At 36.4% G+C, this 27372-nt stretch overlaps 1 protein-coding gene across 4 annotated transcripts in view; it reads left to right on the top strand.

The window, feature by feature from the left end:
- NIPBL (NIPBL cohesin loading factor) overlaps positions 1 to 27372 on the top strand; it is a 144207-nt gene that overhangs the window by 39341 nt on the left and 77494 nt on the right. For all 4 annotated transcript variants that reach the window (XM_065739970.1, XM_065739972.1, XM_065739968.1 and 1 more), the window contains exons 2-7: positions 11912 to 12055; positions 14765 to 14930; positions 15995 to 16125; positions 20513 to 20612; positions 22175 to 22326; positions 23361 to 23512. In XM_065739970.1, the coding sequence (XP_065596042.1) occupies positions 11992 to 12055; positions 14765 to 14930; positions 15995 to 16125; positions 20513 to 20612; positions 22175 to 22326; positions 23361 to 23512 (765 nt within the window). In that variant the 5' untranslated portion in view covers positions 11912 to 11991. The remainder of the gene's footprint in view (positions 1 to 11911; positions 12056 to 14764; positions 14931 to 15994; positions 16126 to 20512; positions 20613 to 22174; positions 22327 to 23360; positions 23513 to 27372) is intronic.

Below are 27372 nucleotides of genomic sequence, written 5' to 3'. Positions count from 1 at the left end.
AGCCGTTTATTCCTTCTTTCCAACTCAGAGGTATTGATGGGTCAGGGGGAAGAGAGTGAAGGAAAAACAAGTATGTGCAGTGCTTTTGTAATGTTTATTGCCATTGACTACATACCTACTCAGTACTAAAGAGGGTTAATGTAGCAAAGAGTAGTTGCAGCATAGCTTGATAATTTTTAGTCTTGTCAAGTTTAAGTGACTTGTTTTCTGCTGTTCCTTGTGTTGTGTACTGAAAAGGAGAGCTCGGGAGAAATACCTGCTTGAAGGCAGACCACGTGTTGGAGGAAGGGGATTAATGCAGAAATCATGGACACAAGGAAAATAATAAGCATTCAGAGCAGAGAGGAGATAGACAAAAATACTGACCTGTTGTTGGAAGGCAACTTGCCTGTTATTCCTTCAGTCACCTAAAAACGCTTTCCATTTTGTACCTTGCATGACCATCCAGAACATGACTTTTCTTTTATGTTGCTGTTGCCAATGATTAAATGTACCACCTGCCACCTCACTGTGCTACATCCACTGTTTGGTCTCCATAAACATTCAGCAAGCATCAGTGAATATCAGTGAGTGCCATTTTTTCCATATGGAGGAATTCAATGGCACTCCATTGCTTCATCCTCATTTCCATGTCAGATGTCATTGTGTCAGACTGCTCCTCTACTGCTATCTGTCGCACAGCAACATGTAATGGGATATTGGTGGGAAGGTTCAGCCTCTGCTGCCATCCCACCAACATTCACCTCTGATATTGTGAACAAACATCATAAAATAGGAGGCATAATTGCTGGAACAGCCCTTATAGTGTGCTTGGCATCTGTACTTACACTTTTAGCACAGTTCCTCAGAGCAGTAGTTTTTCAATTATTTTCTGTGTCATGCATTATAATTCTGCATTGCTCTTGTGCGTGGGGAGAAAAAAAGGAAGTACATTTGCTGCAGAAAACCTGTAGTCTAATCTGTATGACCTACAGTGTTTTACTTGGTCCCCGTTGACACACCTTGGTTTTGACATTTTTTTCCCTCAAGATTAATAGTGATTCAGTGTTGAAATCTTGTAGCGACTATTCCTCTATTTGTTCCTTGCACTTTTATCCTTTTTACATAAATAATAGAAGTTACTGAAGTTATGGTAAGAGTCTACAATGTGAAACTTAAATTTTTCTAGTTGAAACTAGATCACAGATAAGCTATGTATTTTTATTTAGCTGATCTATTTGAAGATGTATGAATTAATTTTCTCTAAATAATTAGAAATAAAGGCATTACACAAGCCTTGTCTTCACGAAGACACTTTAGGCTTCTAATGTAAATTAACACAAGGGATTAATTTAAAGTGGGTTAGTTGAGCTGCATTAAACATAGAGTTTATGTTCTCAGTTGAAAACAAGTAGTTTGAATTCAGCTGTTTTTACTTTACTGTAAAATTGAGTTTCATTAAGTGAACGCTATTTAAATTTGAAGAAAATTTCCTGACTGGATTGAGGTAGTTGAATCTTTTATGAACAAAGAAATAAATCAGATTAGTGTTTTCAGGAATTTCTATGGATAAGGAGATTTTCTTCCTAATAGTGTTCCTTCTCGTGCTTGTTCAGTACTAACTAGGTTGTGATAGTCCTATCCAGACAAACTTTTAGTTGTTATTTTGCTACACATTAGAACTTCTGCAAGTATGGTTTCACTCTTGACAACATACAAAAGTGTTCTTTTGTACTCCTGATAAAGTTGTTAACTTGTAAAATTAGTCCTGCCAATACCCAGTGGAGGTTAGCTGAGAACATTTAACATGTTGAGGTCAAATATTGAAAGTCCTCATATATTTTTGTATGTGGACATTATAGTTTTGAGATGCCACCTGTTATTTACAGATAAAAGCATTTGTTTATGCAGTGACATTATAAATTTTAGAAAAATTGGAGGTTAGGAAGTTAAAAGTAACTGAGGAGTTTGAAGGCTGTGACCAGCTTGCAGATAAATGCTGCAATTGATAGGTGGCTTTGTTTTGAGCTTTTTGATATCTGCAGCCTATTGAGACTAGGACACAGAGGAGATCAGTAAGGTGAAAGAGGCACTGCTTAAGAGAATGGTTTTTCTTAGAGCTGCATCCCTCCTTTCAGCACTGTCTGTGAACTTTAGAAACTTCTATCACCTTTAAGCTGCAGATGCAATGAAACTAGCAATAGCAGCAGAAATTCGGTGTGATGTGGGACACTTTCCTAGGGAACTTCTTGAATCCTTCTCTGGACCAACAGAGGCCTTACCCTAATATAATAATATTTCTATCTGTTCAGAGATAGATTGTTATCATCAAGCTCCAGGTGTTACTGGTAAGCTGGTAAGCATCTGCTTGATTTAACAGTAACTTCAACGCAGTACATCTAGTACATGCCTTGGGGGTTACTAATAACTTCGAGTATGTGTATTTGAATATCCCAACTGTAGACTTCATTTGTTTTCCTATGCTATGTCTTTGAGTTCATTGTGTTCCAAAAGTTTAGGAAACTATAGTGTTCATATGAAAAGAAGCTTTTAGTCACAAAGCTGTCTGCACAGTTGGGAAAAAAAGTGATATCTTGGCTGACCAGTGATACTATTTTACATGGTTGTTGACAATCTCTCTATTAATCACGTTGTTAGGTATGGCTGTCTGGAGGGTTCTGGTTTGTTTTTTGCTTCTTTTCTTAAAAGGGGTGGAAAAAAAACCTAACAACCTCCTGACAATAGCCAGCCTTTTGTTATCATGAAGTCATGGATCTTTACATTTTTAGGATTACTAAATTGGATAGTATGTGCCAAAAGAAAAGTTTATTTTATACTCAACTTTGTGATATGAACACCAAATTCAGTTATTGAGATGAAGTGTCATAGAATCACGGAATCACCAAGGTTGGAAAAGACCTTCAAGGTCATCCAGTGCAACCATCCACCTACCTCTAGACTCCTTAGTACAACATCTAAGTGTTCCTTAAACATCTCCAGTGATGGTGTCTCAACCACTTCCCCAGGGCAGCCTGTTCTACTCCTGACCACGCTTTCAGAGAAGAAATTTTTCCTAATATCCAACCTGAACCTCACCCAATGCAACTTGAGGCCATCTCCACTAGTCCAATTGCTAATTACATGGGAGAAGGGGCCAACCTCACCCGTGTCACAATGTCCTTTCAGGTAGTTGTAGAGAACAATAAGGTCTTTCCTGAGCCTCATCCAGACTGAACAATCCCCATAAGACCTGCGCTCCAGACCCCTCACCTGCCTCTCTGGACATACTCCAGGGCCTTGATGTCTTTCTTGCAGTGAAGAGCCCAAAACTGTATGCAGTTTTTGAGGTGCACCAGAGCCAAGTACCAGGGGATTATCACCTCCCTACTCCTGCTGGCTGCACTGTTTCTTTCATAAGCTGAGATGTCATTGGCCTTCTTGGTCACCTGGGTACAGTTCTGGCTTGTGTGTAGCCAAGTGTCAGCCAACGCTCTCAGCTTCATTTCTTCTGTTCAGTCTTCTAGCCACTCCAAGGCTGTAGAATTGCCTGGGGTTGTTGTGGCCAAAGTGCAGCACACAGCACACGCTTGAAGTCTTAATATATTTATTTTACTTATTAAACACTGACACTCACATATTTTGTCAGAAGATTACTTTTGCTCTCCTGTTAACTGTTTCAAAGCAATGCACTTTTGTAACATTAGTAATTTTAATTAAAATGTTAAATTCCATGAATATTTTGTGAAGTTTTTAGATGTTAGGAAGTGTATTTATATTGTATCTCAGTGTCCATTTTTTTAATTTGTGTGTTGGACAAGAAATATATCCCTTGTAAAATTAAACAAACAGAAAGTTTTGTGTAGTGAATACTGTTTAACTACAAAAACTAATTGCACTGCTAGGCATTTTACTGTCCTATTATATTGCAAAATATTTTTTTTTGTTTTGTTTTTGTGGTTCTGCACAGAATTAGTAAAAACACTGATTTGTTTAATCATCTTTTACCAAATGATCATTACACTTGTTTCTATCTAAGTGCCGCACTGAAACAATGTTTGAAAGTTTTGGTCCATTTCAGTTATATATTTACAAGGGCTGGAAATTTCAAAGACAGTGAAGGTAACTAATATCTTCAAAAATAAAAGTCATTCTACCACCTCCAGTGTTGTAGAACACCTATTCTAAATGTGTATGGAGCTTAAGCTGAAGAATAGGCAACAGGATGAGTACTGGGCAAAGGGAATAACATATTAAAGGTCAGAATTAATTCCAGTATGAAAGACAGTGAGTTACTTTTGAAATGTACTACATTAAGTATGTTTATAAATAGTTCTCTATTAATACTGTGGATGTTTAAAGAATATTTTAGCTGTACAGCTGTTTTCTTAGTGTGTAAAAAGCTAATAGGTATTTTGTTTTCTAAATCTGAAAAAAAAGCAGAAATAGACTGCAAGACTTGTGCAAAATTAACTACTGCCTCAACAGGTTTATTGCTCCCCACTACTGTTTTAGTAAAGTTTTTGAATAAAAGGAAAAGATTAAGAAAACAAGTTATTACTGAGGCTTCTCTGAAAGTAATGCCTCCTGTTTCATTATGTTGGTCCGTGACATCAGAGGTGGGTGTTGGTGATGTAGCAGCAGAGGCTGAACCTTTCCACCAATATTTCATTAAATTTTGCAGCTGTGTTTATGGAGACCAAGCAGTGGATGTAAACAGTGAGGAGATAGGTGGTGCATTTCAGCAGCATTGACAGTGGGTCACCTCTGCTGGGGCAGATTTTTACAGGTGCTGCATGCAGGTTCTTGTTTGTCAGTGGTGAGAATGCAGATAGTGGCATTGAATACGTTGAAAAATAGTGTTTTTTAGCTGAGAATTTCCTCTGTCAAAAAGTGTTATTGTGCTGTTTGTATCTATTGTAGTTCCCATGGAAACAACCAGAAGGCATTACATTCTCTCTCATACCTCTGTCACAAGTATTTTGGTAACAGAGATGTGTTCTGTAGCCTAAAGTACTCTCCCTTGGATGGAGCTGACTTATAGAACCATTTTAATTTATGTTACTGTTACACACATCTATGAACTGTATCTAATATCATCTGTTTCTTATGTTCTGAGCAAGTGAAGGTGCTATGCTCATTTAAGTACAGTTATAAGTGTGCTTTGTTAGTTTCAGTAAAAATTGTACAAGGAATATGTGGTGCAAGTGGGAAATAAAATGTAAGAGCTACTGAAGAATTTTGAGATCTTTCCTATGTAAACTTCTCAGCTATGCTATATCACGAGTTCTTCCAAGTGAAGATGTTTTTTTACATCTTAACTCTGTGTTTGCTTCCAAAGGACAAGAGTAGTAGCTCCAGATGGTGTCCAAATCTTTCACATTAAGGAAGAAGCTCTCTAAGATATTCATAAATCTACTACCAGAAGACCAGTATTAAACTCCCTAAACAAATGAATTCTTCCTTAAAGAAGTTTAATCTGGTTTGTTTTGCTGAGCTGATGAACATAACTGACCAATGTTATGTCTAATAGCTCTTAAAGTAATTATGCCTGCAGAAAATAAAGTGTTGCTTGCTTGTTTAGGAACAGTTTAGCTTTTAAAGCACGTCAATTCTTTGGTTTAGGTGTGCATTATCAGTAAGAGCCAATAGTATCCCATTTTGGATCCAGGAGCAAGATTATTGTTCCATTCACTTCCATTTTTAAGTCTCACGTTTTAAGACAACAACTGATTTACTTAACAGAAAATGGTCTTCACAAAGGCTTATCTTGCCTCATTTCTCCAACAAAATAGGGGTAAATACATTCTTATGGTGTAGGGCAGATAGTTCTAAAGAAAAGAACTCAGATGGAGGTATTGCAGAGGATGGCATATTTCTGTAAAATTTTATAGAGATGGTATGCAGACTGCTGGTAAGTAAAGGATGTCTCACCTTTTACAATGGTTGAGGCTCACCACTGACTCCAAGAAGAGAACCTTCCCTGGTGGTGGTCAGCCCTTAAATGGGGTCTGGGAGAGGTGGAGCCAGACTCCACCCCTTCCAGTCACACAGGTACATTGCCTTCACCTGTGCCCCTGCAGCTGACTCTGTGCTCGCCTCAGGTGATCAATCAGTGGTTCAGGCTGTGATTCAACAGTTCCCATACATATGGAGCAGTGCTCTAGGTTATTTTAGCTCCATGCATTGGGCATTTTCTGTGAAAATCAATACTTGTAGAACTTTTACTTTCTTTTTTTTCTGCTATTGGGCTCCACATGTTGATTAATGCTGTATAAATATCATTTGTTTTTTCTACAATTTTTTGAGTCAATACCTTGCCAAGTGAATAGGCTTTCGCTTAGTTTTTAAATTTTAATATATGAAGGACTCAATATCTGCTCCTTTTCAGTTCTTAATTAGAATGAATCTGAATTAAATATTTGAGATGTTGTTTTTAAGTGCAGAATGCTTTATATAAATTAAAACGAATGAATGGGAAAAGTTTCCTGTGTTTAAAAGAAGGAAATGACTTAAACAGAAAAGGTCCTAATGTTGCTGGGGACTTGCTTCTCCTTTTCAGGAAACTGTTCTGAATTTTTACTCTTTTTAATTGCAAGGTGGTAAAAAAATGTTTAATGTTTCCTGCTATATGTTCATGTAGTTTAGCTCATGGATGCTGCAGACTACCTGCAGAATTTATTCTCTGCTCATGGCTTCGTCTGGTTTTCAGTAATGTATTTTGTTTGTTTGTTTTATTATGTTAAGAACCCTGTCCTTGTATCCACAGTTCTCTCATAGAGCAGGTGCTTCCATTGGCTTTATTGATGTTTGACATCATGTACAGTGGTGGTGTTGTAGTTAACAGCACTTGGGCAGCACAGGCCTCTGAGCAATGCATGGTGGTTGCAGTAACAGGAAAAAGCTGATTGCTGTAGTGTTTTTGCTGAAAGTAGCTCTATATACAGAAGCATATATCCCTGCAATTGGCTCAGTACACTACATTCCCTACAGCTGTTTTCATATCAGTTATTTGTAGTGATTTGAACAGCTATTACTGGAATTGTTTTAGGAAAACACAGTTGACACTGACTTAGAAATTATATTAGATAGATAGTAGACATTTGCTGTCTCAAACTCCTTAATTTGGTTTATCAGCATCCCTCACGTTCCACTGGTTGATAATTTTCTGAATCAAACACAGGTTTCACTAGAACACTGAATTTGATCTGATTCTGTGCTTCTGGTATTTTTGTATCTGTATTTTCAAATTTGATTTCCCCTCCACCCTGTTTTTCCCTTCCATAGGTTTTATTATAGTAGGTGAGACCGTTCTGTATAAACCTTGCTTTTTCTGATGGTGTGTTTTCATTGGGCTATAAAATGAGTCTTTCTGATTTCTGACCCTCCAACCGCTTCCTCCTTTTATCTGTTATTCACCCATGCCCATGTGGTTGTTAAAGTTAGATTCATTTAAGGTGGCTTTAGAGTTCCTTGCATTACTTTTTTAACTGTAAGACAGTTCCATCAGTGATTAATTACTGTTTAGTTCTGATGCTGACTTTCAAAAGATGGATTTAATGCTGAGAACTTGAACTAATTCGTTCCTATATTTGAAAGCGTTTAGACTAGGAAACTTGCTATAGACCTTGTGTCATTGTATGAAACTGTAGCTCTGGTTTGGAAGCCAGAGGTCTGCCCTCTTGTGGGTATGCATTGTTATTTATTCTGACACAGTATCTTGTGGGAGTAGGAACCAGAGGGTAATTCATTGGTGATCCTTTCGACTCCCTTCATTTCCTAAGTGATATTTTCTTTCTTTAGGCACTAGCTTACAGGTTGATAGCTGGAAGCGATTCATATAAACTGAGTAGCTAAAGAGAAAATCAATTTATTGCAAAACATGGAAGTTTAAACTGGCTATATTTTATTGTAACATGTTTACTGATTTTTAGAAGGTAAGGAAAACTTCACTGCTCATTTAAATTAAAGGTAGCTCATACATGAGTTCTGCTGTAATTTGAGGTGCAGTTGCAGACATCAGCTCTAGTCATGGTGCTGTGGTTATACCAATACTGTTCTGCTGCACATAGAAGAAATGAAAACAACTTTTTAGTTTGAGTGAAAATATCTAAAAGATTTTGTTGTAATGTATTCAAAATATTCTATTTAGTGGAATGATTAAAAAAAAAGAGAAGAAAAACCCGGAAACCATATATCTTCTTAGAATTTAATTTTAATTCAGTTCATATTATATTTAATCTTCTTAGTAGTGTGTTGTCACTCCATATCGAAGTACATTGCTGTTGTTTTGATTTTTAAATCTAAAGATTTAAAAGTTAAAAAAAAAAAGGTAGTTTAAAAGTTACTACAGTATGAGAAATGAAATATTTAAACATATATTAGCATGTATGTTTAATTCTGAATGCTGGGTTTGGTTCCTAAGCTGAGTTTACATACTGAGCTTACTACTGGATATGTGTGGTACTGTATATAAAACAACTTTCTTCCTTGTTGTTTTCCAGTGCTCTCATGGATGAACATAGTTAAGCCATGGAAAAACCTGTTATTTTTGTTAAGGGAGATCAGAACACATTTCAACAAAGAGAAACATATAATAAATGCAGGATTTGAACTTTGTGAACAATAATCAGCAGTCAGAGTTCTACTATTTTATTTGGAAGTCAGATCCTACAATATTTGGGAAGAGAAAAAAAAAAAGAATTGAAACAGAACAAAGTCAGCTTGTTTATTTTTTTTTCTATTTTCTTTCTTTTCCTTCCTTCTGACACCCCTTCACCCCCTTCAGTGTGGTATAGTTGGTAATGAAGGCAGTCAGTGTTTTCTATTTATGGACTGTTCTATCAACCATGTATTAACTTTATCTTCCCCTTTAAGAACAAATAAGCAAGAACCTCTTAAGATTTATCATTTTGTTAGAAATTTTCTTTGGAATGTTTATTCACTTTTTTTTGTTATGTTTTATGATGATGTCTTTTCCTCTGTTATTCTTAATACATGCTGCCCTTTCTCTGTTTTCCCTCATTAAGGGGTTCTTTGTATCACTTCCTTTGTGCTCTGCAGTTTCTTCCTCCCTGGTATAACTTTTACATATTCTCTGTTTCCTATGGAGAGCAAGAATAATTAAATAAATTCTGAATATGCAAGATGTGCTCTGCATATATGTAAATTGGATGTGTACTTCTCTGTTAGAACTGCTACACTCTCATTAATTGTTTAGAAGCTATACAATACAGCAGTTCATGAATTTCCATAACTCAGACAGTACACTTCCATTTTTTTTCCTATCTGCTGCCAGAAATTGTATATCACCAGTAATAGCTACCATAATGATATTGTGAAATAATGATGATGATGTGAAATGCTATCTATAATTGTCAAGTTTTGATTCTCCTTCACTAATAGTGGGTTGCTACAATTTATTACTTTTATTTCTTGTTGTTCAGGAATGGAAGAAACAACAACAAGACAACCTTGTCCGTCTGTCAAACCATTTATCATAGTATGCTATTCTGGTGCTTTGAATGCAAGAGACTGTTCTTGAGTTGTCATGTTTTTCTACCCTGATTGATATTTTAAATTCCTTAAATGAGTGATTTTACTTATATTCCTGGTTTGACATCTAATTGTAATTAAAGTTTCACTGGACTTCAGTCTCCAGTACTGGAACTGTCTCACTTCATTTTATTTTATATTTTTATTTTTTGCCAGTTGTATAAATTTCAATTTTGCGCGTAGTATAACAAATTCAGTCTTTGGACTCAGATATTCCCATATGGTTTCTTCACACTGAGTTTGTTGTATAAACTAGTCTCATCACTTAATCCCATCTGTCTTTTTTTTTTGTGTGTATGTGTGTCTTTTTTTCATCTCATCTGTTTATTCACACCATTGTACTTACAGAAACATAGTGCTCTAAGAATATTCTTGAATCACTATGCTTAGTTGCTTGCTGAGGTAGGCAACCACATCCTGTCCTTTCTCTAACATGTGCATGATCCATCTTTAATTTAAGATGTTAAAGTCTACTGCTTTTCTAAGGAGAAGGCTTTTTCAGAAGTTTGCTCTGCTGGTGAGAAGCTATGTTTGGATTACCTTCTTGCTTGCTTGTATTCATGCCTCTATTTATTGTTGTATCAGTACTGGTTTTTAGCTTTCTTCCTTTACAATCATATTTATCTGCTATGTATATGAAGAAACCACATTCCTTCTTGATCGTTTCTTTTTTAGATAAACAAACTAGCTCCATTTGCTCTCTTACAAAGAGTGTTTGCTCCTCCCCTGACTATTCTAAGTGTGCTGCAGTCTTAGGTCTGAACTTTACCAGTTCACATTTCAAATTGTGTAGCTGTGGAGAAGGTTTCTAATTCAACAGTCTGGATGAATTCTTCCCACTGAATATCTAACTAATTTAATTACTGTGGCAGCAATGCCACGAAAGAACTCTTATTAATAGTGACTGCCTCTGATGTTTATGCTTTTCCCAGACAATCAGGAAGTGATAACTTTTTTTTTCTTGCTTCAGTGTTGTTTGCTGGATTTCCAATGATACAGACATGGGTGAACTAGTATTAGTATTAGTAGCTCTTGTGGGTTTGCTGTTGTAGACTCATCATGGGACAAATAAGGTTGTAAGTTTGTTTTTAAAAGAAAACTTCATTTATGGAACTAAGAAGCCCCTGAAATTCTACATGAATTGATGTTAGTTGCTGGTAAAGAGCCTCAATTCATATTTGAAACTACACTGGGTGTGTGAAGACTGCTTTCTACTGGTTAAAAGCAAACCAAATAACCTGAAAATTCAAACTACACAGTGTATCTATCTGCAACCATTTCTTTAGCTAGATTTCACCCCTCTAATAAGCTATATTTTTAATAAACAAATATAACTTATTGGTAATAATGAGACTGGAGCAGGTGCAGCGAAGAAAGTCAACTCTAACCTCATTGAATTTTTTTTTTAAATAATGAAGTTTTGTCTAGGTAGGGAAAATGGAAAGTTAACTTCAGTGGCTCTTAAACTTTATAGCATGTGGTATTCTTGTCTTGCTTGAAATCTCTGTGTATTTATTAGTAAGATTTTCTTATATATTGCTGTTGGTGTGACACAAAAAGGGAGTATGGATTATTAAGTAAGTGTCTGATCTTTACTATTTTATGTGTTGTGTATATAATTTACAAAAATCATGGGATCTTTACCTAGGGAAAACTCAGTTAGCAAATACTTATGCTTTTGTGGAATGCAAACTGTACCATTTTTCAGTAAATAAAATTCTTTTAATGGGACTAAGCCTTTTCTTTTTTGTGGAGTGGGGATACAGTTGTTAGCAGTAGTTTTGCCACAAAAGTTTTCAGAATATTTCTCAAGTAGATACTTCTTTGAAAATAATCTTAAGATTTTGCATTTTTCACATTGTTTCCTTCATTTTATGTCTGCATATTATTGTTCTTATTTTTGGTAGCCACCTCTTCTATGAGAAGTACTTTCTTTTCCAAAGTAGAGAAGTGAATGTAGCAGTTCATTCCTTTAACAGGTTAGAGATTGTGTGCTCTCCACTGCAGTAAAATGCAATAAAAATTTTGCTATCAATTTTTCAGTTTATGAATTTTCTTTCAAAATAAGGTGTAAAATTCGTTGGCTGTTTTGATACTTTGTACTTCTAATAATCAGATATTGACTCTTGGTATTGTATAACCTGAGAAAATGTTTTGTTGGCCTTATTTTGCAGCATTTTTGCAGGAACGCTTTGCTTTTGATGTCAGATTGTTGACTGCTTTATGCCATTTAATTTTGAAATTAACGTTGTTCTACCTACTCTTGACAGAATTTTCTTACTATGCAACTGAGGCCATAAGGTTTACATTTCATATATATTATTCAAAGTATGATTAACATTATAATTTACCTTTTTTTTTTTTCTTTTTAATTTTTCAGTGCTTGGGAGATGGGAAGTAATGATAGCTGGCACCTGAACTAAAATATCTGTGTAGGCACTACCATCCCAGAACTTCAGGATGAATGGGGATATGCCTCATGTTCCCATCACTACTCTTGCAGGGATTGCTAGTCTTACAGACCGTAAGTACTCTTGAATTTTTAACTTAACCTGTAACTTATTTTCAAATAAAATAATGCTAATTTTAATGTAATAAAATCTAGGTTATATACAAAACAATGCAATATTATGTAATTCTGGCACTTAAATAATTCAGAATTTATGTGTCAGAAACATATGTGGCTACCCTACAAATAAAGAAAAAACACAAGAATGACAGAAGACCTCTTTATAAAACATACATTCAACTAAAGATAACTGTGGAGCTGTATTTGAAACATTTCCTCAGTTTTGTTTGAGTTGCTCTAATAATTAGATGAAAAGGGCTGCTATAATGAAAATAAGCATCTTGACCTATGAGGCCTCTTTTGTGATTGTTTAGCCTGTGTATGGAGCAGATCAGGTGTGTGTGCTATCTTAAAATACATGAGATGAACAAAATGCATTTAAAGGAAATGAATTATTATTATACTGTTGAAATTTGGAAAAAAAAACTTTCTAAGAGCAGCTGAACTTATATACCCCAAAACTGAGTTTTCCTAATTCAATAACGTGCAAACAAAGAACAACACAAACTAAAACCGATGTTTTTGAGAAAAAAAAATCAGATTTTTTTTTTGCGCGTTTTTCTGCTCTAAAATGTCAAATTGTAAGATGCTACTTACGTAAGCATATGCATATGTATACTTGTTTCTGCATAGCTAATGGTAGACCATAAGTCTGCGGATGACACCTAGCTGAGTGGTATAGTTGATACAATGCTGGGAAGGGAAGCCATCCAGAGGGACCCGGACAGGCTGGAGGAATGGGCCCGTGTGAGCATAATGGGATTCAACAAGGCCAAGTGCAAGGTGTTGTACTTGAGCTGGGGCAATCCCAGGTTTTTATACAGGCCAGTGGAAGAACTCCTGGAGAGCAGCCCTGCAGAGAAAGATTTGGGGGTCCTGGTGGATGACAAGCTGGGCAGCAGTGTGTGCTTTCAGCCTGAAGTCCAGCTATATCCTGGAGTTCATTAAAAAAGGGGTGACCAGCAGGGAGAGGGAGGTGATTGTCCCCCTCTACTCATCTCTGGAGTACTGAATCCAGGCCTCGGGCCTCCAGCACGAGCTGGAACTCTTGGAATGGGTCCGGAGGAGGGCCGCTAAAGAGACCAGAGGGCTGGAGTACCTCTACTGTGAAGAAAGGTTGAGGGAACCGAGCCTGTTCAGCCTGGAGAAGAGAAGGTCCTGGGAGACCTCATAGTGACCTCCCTGTACTTGAAGGGAGCATATAAACAGAAGGGAGTACAACTGTTAACATGGGTTAGCAATGAGGAATGGTTTTAAACAGGAGATTTAGGCTGGATGTTAGGAGGAAGTTTTTTACTGAGAGGCTGGTGATGCACTGGAACAGGTTGCCCAGAGAGGCTGTGGATGCCCCATCCCTGGAGTCATTCAAGGCAACGCTGGATGTGGCTCCAAACAGCCTGGTCAAGTGATTGGTGACCCTGCCAAGTGATTGGTGACCCTGCCAAGTGAGAGTCCTTTTCAACCCAGGCAATTCTATGATGGTTCTGTGATTTACAGACAAGATTTTATGGAAAAACAAAATATGTAACTACTAGAAGTTAAAACTAGTAGAAGTCAAACTCCCTCCCACAAGGGTTTTTGGAACACTGAACTAGTTTAGATGGCACTGGACCCTGTGCTTAAGTGTGTTTATTGCTTTTATCTGTAATTTTCATATAAGGTTTAGAGACTTGTGAGAAGGTAAAAATAATGACTTGTCACTACTTCCCCTGTTTTTCTGGGTTTTTTTGTTTCTTTGCTTTTCTGTATGGAAAGAAGGAGCTAGAGTGGGCAGGGCACACTGTCCTATGGAACGTGCAGAACTTGATGACTAGAGACAGTAGAGTAGGCTCAGCTCACTAGCTGAAATTTATTCTGTTGGAATAAATGAGGGTATTTTGCTGATCTTGTTTTTTCTTTTCTGCCGTATTCAGGGTAGTATTGTACAATTAATATAAGAAATTCTTAATATCCATTTTATTTCAATTACAGTGTATTTATTTCAACATACAGTGATTATATATGTTATATTGGGAAAAAAATAAAACAAAAACAATTGGCGTCTGCCCCTCCTTTTTCTTCTTGAGGATTTCCAAGTATATAGTAGAAGACCCAAAAGAATGTATTTAAGTTGTTCCTTTTTGAAGCTATTTCTGATTGTTCAACTGAAACTTTCATCCTCCAGCTTAGTAAGTTTGGGTAATCAGGTTCAACTTGTTTTCTTGGACTCATTTGAGAATCTAATTTGTAAAGCTAATGTTTTGTTCTTTCCGTCTTACACTTCTCCTAGAGCCCTACTTGTCACCTGGTCATGGCTAGTTATTTGATATACTTCTTTCTTAGGCATGTAGATGTAAGAATGCCCTCAGTAAATTTATTATGTTTACTTGTAATCCAATTGAAACATGAGTGTTTTTCATTAAACAGTTAAATCCTTTTAACTAGATTTGTGAATAGATGTTTTGAGTGAATTATCACAGTCATACCAACCAACAACATTTGCCTTCACTTGAGAAGACAGCTTGCATAGAAATGAGTACAGCAGGAAAAGAATAAACTGTGAATGGCCTGATATTTTAAATATATTTATCAGGGCTTTTTTTAATTAATCAAATAAGGGAGTAATTTCTGTGTGATTGTGTTCTGTGAAATGTTTCTGAACTTCTTTGTCTCTTCTGATAACAGTTTTGAACCAGCTGCCTCTTCCATCACCTTTACCTGCTACAACCACAAAAAGCCTGCTCTTCAATGGACGAATAGCTGAAGAGGTGAACTGCCTTCTGGCATGCAGGGATGAAAATCTGGTTTCACAGCTCATCCACAGTCTCAATCAGGTGTCAACAGATCACATGTATGTATTTTGAACATCAGCTACATGCCATCACTGTCCTTATTCCTTGAAATTAAAATGGACTGTATTGAGAGGGATGTAAGAATCTGAACATTGGGATTTGGAGGACTTTTATTAAGTTTGTTTAGCAGATTTCCGCTGTGTAGGAGTCAACTGTTTCACGTACCTCTGAAGTATAACTTCATTCTATTTATTTTTTGGGGAGGGGTTGGGGGGGTGGGAATCTACTACTTGTTTCATAATGCTAGTTAGAGTTTAGACTTTGTGATTTTGATGGTTCTTGACTTATTTATGTTCCAGTTAGCTGAAAAATGTATGATGTATTAGAAATTACACAAGAAGAATTTTGTTGATAATCATGTAAGACCCATGTCAATTCTGATTTAGTTTTGGAACTTTAATATTAAAATAATTAGTAAGTATCTGCTTTTTGTTTGTGAATATTTTGTTTCCTTTTGCATGATGTCCGTTGAATTGCCTTATGTTGACAGCATTGTTTTTTTTCCTACATATTCTAATAAGTTATCTTGATCAACTGGAAGTAACCATTAAAAGTCTTTGAAACAAACAAAAAATTCAAACATAGATGTATTTAAAGAAAATCTATTACATTTTCAGTACTTCAGAGGGAATTGATATGCCATTTTCCATTTTTAAAATAAAACACACAACCTGAATGTTATGTATTCATGCATACCTTATTTTCATTCTTAGACTACTTTCTTGATGTTATCCAAAGAGTTCTTCATCAGTGGATAAGATCAAGATATGAAAGTGGGGATTAGATATTTCATAAGTGTTTGAAACTGGTAACTGTGGATATATGTGCTTAGTAACAAAATAATTTTGAAGAATTGTAAGAATTTCTTCTAATCTTTAAAAAAAGAGATAAAAAGAAAAAAAAAAGACAGGGAAGGAGCAGTGCTTTGCAGACTTCTTTTTTAATTTCTTTATTTTAGCAGTGCAATTTTTTCATTCATCTTAGCATTTTTTTTATCTGACAGTCATTTATTAAAATTTGAAAATATATTTCATTCTTTATTTGCTTTCTTCCATAATCATAGAGAACTGAAAGATAACCTTGGCAGTGATGATCCAGAAGGAGATACACCAGTTTTGCTGCAAGCTATCCTGGCAAGGAATCCTAATGTTTTCAGGGAGAAAAGCATGCAAAACAGATATGGGGTACAAAGTGGTAAGAATTTTCAATAATTTATCAATTATATCTATGTTCTTTATGTTTGTTGCTAGTACCAGACCCTTAAACACATAGGGACTACGTATGTGGTATCTATGCCTTACTTTGCATTTGATAATGATATTGAGGTATATATCTTGACATCTTCTAGAAGTGATTGTATTAGTGTAAGCACTGAAATAACTACTGGGTATTTTGATAAATTATCTTTTATTTCCCTTCTGAAAGCCAATTTATGGGATTCTTGATTTGATTTTAAAACTGTGTATTTGAATTAATTTCTGACTAAGTTTGTGTATTTATCTTAGTAAGTAATTGAAGTTGGAAAAATATACCTTGATTTTACTGAAAATCTGTACAATTACAGTTTGTCTTTAGTAATGATTCTAGAGTAATTCAAGTGTAAGGAGTAAAGCTAAGGCAATATGTAACAGTTTTTCTTTGCTGCTCCTCAGCATTTTCTGTTGTCATACAGATCTTACTATCTTATAAGCTGACACTTCTGAGGTGTATATTAGTAAACGGCAAAGATCAAGCAAAGGATTAATGAGACAGGTTCTAGATTTAGAGCTGAAGACTTTTTCTCTTGCACTTGAAATCTCCTATTTAAAAATCTCCTATTTAAATACCACACTGTAAATTGAGTAGGAAAATTTTCATTTTCCATGACTTCCAACAATGAGGATATTGCTAACATTGAAGTACAGATGTAAGCATTGTAAGAGTCTACATAGGTTGGAAAGTGTAAGGTATTTTGGAAGAGGAAAAAATGTTAAATGATTAAGTTCATTCACCTTGATGAGTGAGTAGAATGCTGTGTGAGATTTGAAAAGGACTTGCATAGGACGGAACATGTAATGTTCCTAAAAAGAATGCAGAAATTTTCTTGAATGAAAAACGTAAGCCTAATGCTAAATATTTGAAACTTAACTGATCCTGAAATTTAAGCTCTGATAACTGTTACCATATGCTGTATTGTGTGGTAAATGTGGCAGAATGATTACTCCAGCTGTTGTTGCATTTGTCCTACCCATTCATGGAGTGGTCCCCCAGAGAGACTGCCTCAGCATTTTGCAACGATTTTGTAGGGTAAAATTATCTTTCCCAGTGGAAAAGTAACATAATAGTTTTGGAATTCTTTGATCCAGAAGGGGATTTTGAAAGAAAGAAAACAAAGCTAGGTGATTTCTGTCTGACTTTTGCTGATGGCATTGTTTAGCTTGATCTAGTTGATTAGTTGGGAGGTTACCTCCAAGTTAGGAGGGAGTGTTGGAGGGTAGGAAGGCACTACAGCGGGACCTGGATAGACTGGATCAATGGGCCAAGGTTAACTATGAGTTTCAATAGGGCCAAGTGCCAGGGATCCTGCATTTTGGTTGCAACAACCTGGGGCTGTCCTACAGGCTTGGGGAGGAGTGGCTGGAAAGGTGCCTGATGGAAAGGGACCTTGGTGTACTGGTGGACAGTTGGCTGAATAAGAGCCAGCAGTGTGCCCAGGTGGACATGAAGGCCAATGGCATCCTGGCCTGTATCAGGAATGGTGTGATGAGCAGGACTAGGGAAGTAATAATCCTTGCCCCGTACTTGGCCTTGGTGAGGCCCTACTTCAAGTGCGGTGTTCAGTTTTGGGCACTTCAGTACAGAAGGAACATTGAGGTTCTGGAGCAGCTCCAAAGGGCAGTAAGGCTTGTGAAGGGCCTGGATAATACCTTATTGCTCTCTTCACATACCTGGAAGATGATTGCAGTGAGAGCAGGGTTGATCTCACTGTTGACAGGACAAAGGGGAATGGTCTCAAGTTGGGCCTGAGTGGTTCTGTGGTTCTACGATTAAGAGATATCCTTATCAAGCACCTCTATAATTTGTACTTAGGTTTTACCTTACACTTGAAAGGAGATACTGATAAAGAATTAAAAGTAATTTAAAATGGAACATGAGAATAAGTGGTGCTATCTTAATAAAGTTAACACAATGTTAACCAGAAGAGATTAGAACTAAGAAATTCCTAGATTATTCCATTGAATTACATAATTTTGAATTCATGTCTCATTTGAAGCATTGCAACGTTAAGTGTGAAACTGGAAAACTGGAGAGAAAGAAGGTAAAGCATTCTTGTAGAAAAACTATTTTGAGAAGAAAGGGAGTACAAACAAGACAGAACCAGGCTTTTTTCAGTGGTGTCTTGTGCCAGGGCAAGAGACAGTGGGTACAAACAGGAAAAAAAGTTCCTTCTAAACATCACGAAGCACTGTGTGAGTGACTGAACTCTGGCACAGGTTGCCCAGAGAGGTTGAGAGAGCCTCCTTGAGGATCTGCAAGGCTGACTGGACATGGCCCTGGATACAGAACAATTACTTTAATTACATTAAAAGAATACATTAAAAAAAAGGAATTTATTCTATTGAACTAAAGCCTACCACATCTGTGGATCAATTTTATTTTAGTTTAGTTTAAATTTAAGGAGGATAGAAGTATTTTAAAAATGCAATCTTTGCCTAAAATATGCAATGAACCTTTTCTATATAGTGTATATAAAATTGCATGTCATCTGTGTATTTTTAATATGGGTGTGTTCTGTAATCTTTCTGCATATTAATAATTAATCATACAATCACGGAATGATTTGAGTTGGGTGATAGTCATTCCTTTTCTTTACCAAAAATGCAAGATCCTTCTATCATAGTTTTTCTATTAAGCCTCATATCACAAACCCTTGCGTTTTTATTTTTAGCTTTACTATTCTCAAACTAAGGAAAATTATTGCTTACTTACCTGCATGACTTGCTGATATACTTACAGGACAAGTTTAAAATTCTAATTTTGGTCTTGCATGTTTCATCTTAATTGGTGATAAGGCTAGGTTTTTTATGTATCTTTGCTAGATTCACAGAATAATAAAGTGGTTTAGTTTGGGAGACCTTTAAAGACATCTAATTCCTAACTCCCAGCCATGGATATGTTTGCCTCGAATTAGTGATCTGACTGCCCAGTGTTCATTCTGGCCTTGGGCATCGTGCTTCAGTGCCTCACCACTCTCACAGTTCAAATAGTTTGTGAAAAATAAAAATAAATAAATAAATAAACCAAAACACGTGTGTGTGTATACGTATATATATAAAATTAGCTGATGAATAATATTGTTAGTGTCTGCAACACATGAACTGGGCACTGAGGAAACATTCTCTAATAGAAAATCACTGCGCAGGAAATACCCAGGGAACGTTTTGCACATTTCTCTGTGGTTTGTACCTGTGGATGGGAGTTTAATTCTCACCTGCCTCTTGAGAGGCAACCAGTTGAGCAAGTTTCGCAGGAGTTGAGGCTTTCCTTGATGTTGCTCAGGATGATGAAATAACATTTCCGATGAAGTATGAAGTTATCTTTTTTTTTTTCAACACATCTAGGAATTTTCACTCCTAATCTAGGCTGGTTTAAATGTGTTAATTTGGTTGGAATGCAGCACTTCGGACCTATTGGGGAGGTGATAATGGCTGCATTCCTGAGGGATTACCACATCTATTCTCTGTTGGGGAAAAGGGAAAGAAAAAAAGAGGATGAAAGGGAAGATTTCTGAAACAAGTTTTTCTTACTTAAATTTGCAGGAACTGAAATGAGTGATAGTAGGGTGGATGGACTGTCTAACCCAGGCTCTGAACAACCTGATCTAGATGTGGATATCCCTGTTCATTGCTGGGGTGTTGGACTAGATGACCTTTAAGAGTCCCTCCCAACTCTAAGGATTCTGTGTTTCTATGGCAGTACTTCAGGGGGATTTAATAGTATTGTAAAAGGGGAAAAAAGTTTGTTTGAAAATCTCACTGATGAAGGTGCTTGTTAGTTTCAAGTACTTGAACTGATGCATCTTGTAAATGTACTGGAGGCAGAATAGAAAGATTTTTATCATAAGTATTAGAAAGGAAATCATTCAGTATTACGGAAGGAGTGAAAGCATTTCACACCTTTCTGCATGAGGTGTTTGTTACCTCTAGTTGTTTAAAAAATGGGAGATAAATTTAATGTGTCATTCTGACTTGCGGAGTTCCTAAATCTTTTACTCGTTAGCACAGTCAGTACTGTACACACTGGAGTGTGAGTATATGTCCTGTTTTAAAATGTTTCTGCGTACTGGCAGGTTTTGGCTTATGAAGTTTGAAGAACTTAAGAGGAAAGTCCTGTTGAAATGCAGCTGAATTAGCATTCCTTTAGGAATGCTTTTCAATTTTGCAGTGCAATATAGATTCTTACATTGAATTAATGTTATTTAATATTTTCTAACAGTTGCAGACTTTAACATTTTCTACCTATAAAGTTATTGATCTCTTGGAGTATAGTTATTTCTGAAATGAAATGCATGTATTTAATACTGCTGTCTTCTTTTCAATAGGGATGATGATTCCGCAGTTTAATATTTCTCAGAATTCTATGCGTGGTAGTCCTGCATCTTCCAATTATCAACAAACCACTATTTCACATAGCCCTTCCAGGTAATGCAATATTTTAAATGGGGGAGGGAAAGGGCAGCAAACTTCAAGTGCTTCCTACAGTGACAGTTAATTCTAGTTGTGAGTGGAAGTAAGGAGATCGTTGGCAAGATAAACCCTGTATTTGTCTGACAGCAGAATGGGTTTCTGCTGCTTAAAAAGTAAAATGTAGCACTTTATGCATGTGAGTTGTTCTTGTGTTGTAAGGACAATTCAGGATTCTCCACTGTTTTCTCGCATCGTTTTGATGGATTTTGTTTCTTGTTTAAGGAGTCTTCTCCTACCCTCCAGTTTTTTTCTCTGTGTGTCAGAGTATGGCGGGAAGGAGAGTGTGTGCTCCAGAGCAGAACTAGTTTGGCAGGAAAGTGGGGAAAAAATCTTGTTCAAGCACAGAGTACTATAACAGTTACACAAAAGGCTACTCATAAGAGTGTAGGTCTAATTGTTTGGCCATCAGCTTCCTTTTCAACTTTTTCAAACTGTTTCAGGTGAGATGTGCCTTCAGTCTAGGTCTTCATGAAAATAAGAAAGTACTTTGGAATAGAGGAAAAAGTACTCCATACAGTTTTGCTGGGCTGAAACTGAACCAGCAGGTGTTAGACATCACTATTAAAATTAACTGTTATTTCACGTTTCACTTCAAGTTAGTGCAGTAATTGTTTTGGCAAACAGAATGCTTTACATCTCTACAAAACTCACTGGACTGTTAAGAGTAGTAGTTTTATTTTATTTTATTTGTTGTTTTTATATTTGGAAGTGATAATGAAGAAGGCTTTATGAGTTGAGAATGTTACAGTGAGCTGTGTCTTTTCAAGATCCTTGTGAAATTGTTGCTTTAAGTATTTTTTTTCCGAGGAAGCTTACTGTCACAAAGTTGCTGTCTAGAACTAAGAGTTGTGAATGCATGTATTTGTTTTATTTTTATTTTAAAAAGCAACATAACACTGATGAAAGAATGTAGGCTGTGATCACAAGCCTGTTTGATTTTTATAACTTTGTATCTCTAGGATCTGTCCAGTATAAATCCAATGAAAGAAGTTGTATTCAGTAAACTTTGCATCAGGTCCTACCTAGCTGCCCATCACATTCCTGTATCTTAGCAGTATAGTTGTGTTAGATAAAGTTATTTGAAATCTTATTGGAAAAAATTATATTTAAGTAAGATGACTCCTTTGTTAATTCTAGTAAGCTTGTGGTTATTTGTTGTTTAGACCGTAGTTGTCATTTTCATTAAAACTTCTAATAAGATATAACTATTGAAAATTGCCTTATTTTAGTGAATATTTGTAACTTGTGTTGTTTGCTTTTACTAAATGGAAATCTTCTGAATGCTTTTTATTTTTTAACAAGTATAGTACCTGTGTTCTGATTCTTAACTAGTAATTGAAGTTGAGAAGGCATTGATGGATTTAAATGCTGCTTTTGAAGAGTTTTCGTCATTACTTTAGAATTCTGTATTTTCCAGAAGTTAAAATGTTCGAGAGGTATACTGTTTCAAAAGGAATAATAACATTGTCTAGATTTTCTTTTACAACTTCTCAAATCCTTTAAACTTCTATTTTTAGCCGATTTGTGCCACCACAGACAAGCTCTGGTAACAGATTTTTGGCACAACAGAACAGTCCAGTGCCTAGCCCATATGCTCCACAAAGCCCCGCAGGATACATGCCATATTCACATCCACCAAGTTACACACCACATCCTCAGTTGCAGCAAGGTATGTTTGTGATGTTTGTTATATTTTCCTATGTCATGTCAATTTTACTTTAATGTACATGTTTCATGGCTCTTAAAAGTTTAAGTCACAATCATAATACAAATCTTTGCACAGATAGGTTTTTTATATATATACTTATCTTCGTTTACCTAACTGCAGAACATCACAGAATAGTAGAATATTCTGAGTTTTAGGGTATCCACAAGGATCATCAAATTAAACTCCACACAGGACCACCCAAAAACTAAACCCTATCTCTAAGAGTGTTGCATAAACACTGCTTGAACTGTAGCAAATTTGAACCATGACTGCTTCCCAAGGGAATCTGTTCCAAGGCGTGATCACCATTTGGTAGACAACCTTTTTCTAACACTCACCCTAACCCTTCGATGCTGCTCCGTGCCATATCCTTGTGTCCTATCATTGTCACCAGAGAGAAGCAATCAGCACCTGTCTGTCTGCTTCTTCTCTTGAGGAAGTTGTAGGCTGCCATGAGGCCTCCTTCCAGACTTCTACAGAATTTACATTATTAAAAAAAAAAGGAAAAATAGTAAAATGCCTCTTCATTTCTCCCGTGTATGCACTTGTTTTGCATAGTTATCATGTATGTATGACAACTGAAAAAGCAAACCCTTTGACTTGTATTTTTTGGCCATCATTATGTGTACCAGCAAAAAACACATTTTTTCCTGTGTAGCTAATTTTTGCTGTCAGTTTACTTCACTTTAACAAACCTTCATAGTATAAACCAGGCTAATAATAATTTGGCTCAGAAGAGCTTGTCTAATCTGTACTTAGAACTTAGATTTTAAATCTTGAAAATTCTAATCTTGGACACCTGATTTTATTCAAGATACTTGTGGACAAAGGATGCAGTCAAGAAAAACTATTCTCGTTCAAATTCCAGACTTCTTGTATACAGCTCAATATTTTCTATTTTGAGAGTAATATTTACTTAACTTTAATAGGTAAAGAGTGTGTGTGTGTGTGTATCACTATAATTATTATAATTTTTTTTCTTTTTTGTATTTCAGCTTGTCCCATTGTCACAGCTGGGATGAGGAGCCTGCATGAAAATAAAGTTTCAAGTCAATTGTCTGGAAATTCTGCTAATCATCATGCTGATAATTCTAGACATGGATCAAATGAAGACTACCTACAGATGGTGCACAGATTAAGTAGTGATGTATGTTAGCTAAATGAATTTATCATAAAATATATTTAGCTACTTTGAAAGACAGATATTTTACTGTGTTGTTGTTGATTTCTAAAACCACTGAAAACATTTAAGTTTCAGAATATTCACTCAACTGTGCAGCTTTAACATGTGAGTTTTTTGTTTCTTTTAGAAGATATTGCTTTCCTTTCAACAGTTTGTAGCATTCTGTTGGAACTATGATGTGAAAAATTTTATTCGTTTGCAAATTTATATTAGCAGAATGGTAAAGTGTCACTGTTACATCATTATATTGTAATGTATTACATTCTGTTTCATCAGTATATTGATGCTAACAATACTAGGTTGTAAGCGGGTGTGTAGTTTACTTGTCTCTCTAAATACTCCTGTACTTCTCAATTACACTTGACATAATTGAGCAATGTGTCTAGTAGCATCATAGCATTGCCAAAGGCAAGAGATCCGATAGACAGTTTTTCTTACTGATCTACATATGCATTATGGTTTGGTTTCTCTTTAAGAAATTTCCTTTTTTTGGCTTTAATTCATGTGGTAGTAATTCTTTCTGATATATTGAATGCCAATTTTTGAACAAAAAACAAAGTTCCCATAGTTTTTGTTTTGGCGATTTGTTTCTTTTAAACTATTAATTAATTTTCATCTTAATCATACAGGTATACTTTGATGGGGGTTCTTTAAAAGCTTGACACAATCTCTTTAACAGCTCTTCACAGAGCACCTAAGTTTCTGCTGATATTTTTTGTCTAGCTCTTTTAACTGTGAGGTCAGTACTGTGAGTATTGATGACTGTAATGTAACAGTATAACAGTAGTTACATTTCATCAGAAGCTTGTGGCTGGTCTATTTTGCCTTCTCAGGTGCTCTTAGACAACAGTTATGAGGTTCTGGAATTGGAAGGACAGGAACATAAAGAAAGGGTTGGGAATCCATTTATGATACAGGAGCCATAAGGGCTAGGTCATCTGATCCCCCAGCATCATGACAACCTCCATAAAGAAAAAAGTGTGTTTTCTGCATGACTTTCTTCAGAAGGGAGCAGAAGGCCTGGTCTGCCAACTAGTCATTTAGCAAAGTTTGCTAACCCCCTGGGTATTGGACTGAGGATGCTTCCAAGTTACTTCAAAGAATCGTAGAATTGTTAATGCTGGAAAAAACATCTAAGACCATAAACTACAACCATCAGTCTGTCACCACTTTGTCCACTAAACCATGTCCCTCAGTGCCACATCTCCCACGTTCCTTGAACACCTCCAGGAGCAGTGACTCCGCCACTTCCTTGGGCAGCCTGGTCCAATGCTTGATCGCTCTTTTCAGAGAAGAAATTTTTACTCTTGTCCAAGCTGAACCCTCCCCTGGTACAACATACGGCCATTATTTCTTATCGTATTGCTGTGAGATGTACCCCCACCTCACTACACCTTCAATTCAGGTAGTTGTAGAGAATGATAAGGTCTCCCCTGAGCCACCTCTTCTCAAGACTAAACAATCTCAGTTCCTCACATGCTCCTCAGACCCTTCATGAGTTTCATCACCCTTCTTTGGGCTTGCTCCAGCTCCTCAATGTCTTTCTTGTAGTAAAGGGCCCAATGTGGAACACACTTAAGGTGTGGCCTCACCTGTACTGAGTACAGGAGGACAGTCATCTCCTTAGATGGCCACACTATTTCTGATATAACCAGGAGACCACCTCAGCACACAGCCAGCTCATGTTTAGATGGCTGTTGCCTAAGACCTCAAGATCCCTTTCTGCAATCATTCTGCTCAAAACCTGTAGCACTGAGTGCAGTTGTTGTGACAGCTCGTCTTGCAGCACATGGTGATGGCTTGCTCTTGCGCCTTTAAGATTTCCTTCTTGAGAAAGCCTTCCTGGACCCCTTTGCTTTTCAGAACTATTTCTCAAGTGATTCCTTCTACCAATGTTGTAAGTAGTCCAAAGTCTGCCTTCCGGAAGACCAAGGTTTTGCTGGCCTTCCTCCTGACTTTACGAAGAAGACAAAAGTTATCATTTTGTGTTGTTATGCCCAAGAGAGGCATACTTTTCTCCTTTATCCTTCAAGTTATAGGGAACGATACTGAAGAAACAGGCATGAGAAAGTGAGGTGGAAGGATAGTGCTGTATGTAAAGAAGGGGCTGGATTGGATAGTGCTTGCTTATAGGATTGAAAGTCTCTCTGTAAGGATTTAGGATAAAAGCTAATGAAGCAGGTATTGCTATGTGAGTCTACTATAGATCAGTCAGCCAGGATGAGGGCAGAAGGCTGGCTTGGCTGAACAGTTACATCCTTCTGGAACAAAAGTGGGAAAAAGAAACAGTATGGAAATAGAGGCAGAGAGATGCTGTTCACCAGTGTAGGGAGAAAACTGATTCAACCAAAGCTCATTTGGACTTAAAGTTGGCCAGTACTATAATGGATAACTGGAAAGGTTTTATAAAATATGTTAACATCAAAAGGAGAACTGAAAAAGGCATGTTTTATAAGTGGTCCATTACTTAATGGTTGGTCACCACACATATAAGGATGAAGAGAAAGCAGAGAGAGACTTTTATTTTATTTTATTTATTTTTCCTCTGTTTCTAATGCCACTGATGGGTCCTGGATTTTCTGGTGTTCTGGATTGGAGGCTTGTGGTTGTGAGTGTGGTAAGCTCTTGGTTGACACTGACTGTGTATGAGTTGAAGATGAGCAGAGAGGGAGATTCTGATCCTATCTGGCAACCAGTGATAGGATGTGATGGCTTAGAGCTGTGTCAGATAAAGTTCAGACTGGATATTAAGTTTGTCACTGAGAGGATATTCAGATAATGACAGAAGCTCCCCAGGGTCATGACTTCAGGCTCACTGGTGTTTAAGAACCATTTGAGAATGCTCTTAGAAACATAATTTAACTCTTAGACTGCCTTGTTTTGAGTCAGGAGTGCTGATCCTCATGGTTTACAGCTCAGTATATTCTGTGACTCTTGTAAACAGTATAAACTTGCAGTTTTATTTGTAATTACGGTTGCTGTCAGGTAGAAAACTCTTTCCTTTGATCTAATAGCATGAACTAACCCTTTGCAAGATGTAATGTGTTTGGTAGCTAGTCTGCTACTAGGCATGTGAGAATTGTCTGTTTAGCCACTAATAAGGAGAAGGGCATGTGTAATTGCCTGTCTATGTAGGCTTCTATCACCTTCAGAGTTGGCGTGAAGTTAGCTTACTGCCAGCTACTGAGGTTTGTTTGTTTGTTTGTTTTTGGTAGAAGTATGTAGAAACTTACAGTTGAGCCTTCTAACATTCCATTAATGAGTTGAAATTGACTGTAAGGATAAAAAGTATTTAGGGACAGAAAATTCAGAATAAAAAAAAAGGGGGAAAAAGGAAAAAGGAGTTATATGACATAAATCTCAGTGTGTGCAGGTACCTTAATATGAACTGCATTAGATTAGTAGCTGCTGAAATAATGAAGAGTCAGAATTTAATTAGGAATAAGATTAACCTTAGAACTGGTTTGGAGTCTTCTCTTGTAGGACTTCAGTCTTTAAAATAATAGTTGTTTTTTTTTTTTCCTCCAATGTTTCTGTCATTGTAATCCTTGTGGTAGGAGATACTGTTCTATAAATCTACTTCTTTGACTGAATATACATACTTTTGGCCAGCAGAGGGCTCCATGACAGCGATTTAAGGGGAATAATAATATGAATTGATAATTTGAATGCTTGCTTTCATATTACATTCAAAAATAATTAGGTAGGAAAAAATGTCACATTTATATTCTTAAAGATAGAAGATGAATGCTGTTACATTGTAATTGGTATTGTATTATGAGGTTTGTCAGAATTCCATTAAAGCAAGTTGCTTTGTGCAAAGG

Source organism: Cyrtonyx montezumae, unplaced genomic scaffold, assembly GCF_038088225.1.
Source record: "Cyrtonyx montezumae isolate F1298 unplaced genomic scaffold, pur_monq_1.0 scaffold_25, whole genome shotgun sequence".
Taxonomy (NCBI): Eukaryota; Metazoa; Chordata; class Aves; order Galliformes; family Odontophoridae; genus Cyrtonyx; species Cyrtonyx montezumae.
This window is presented reverse-complemented; position numbering and strand designations above follow the sequence as displayed.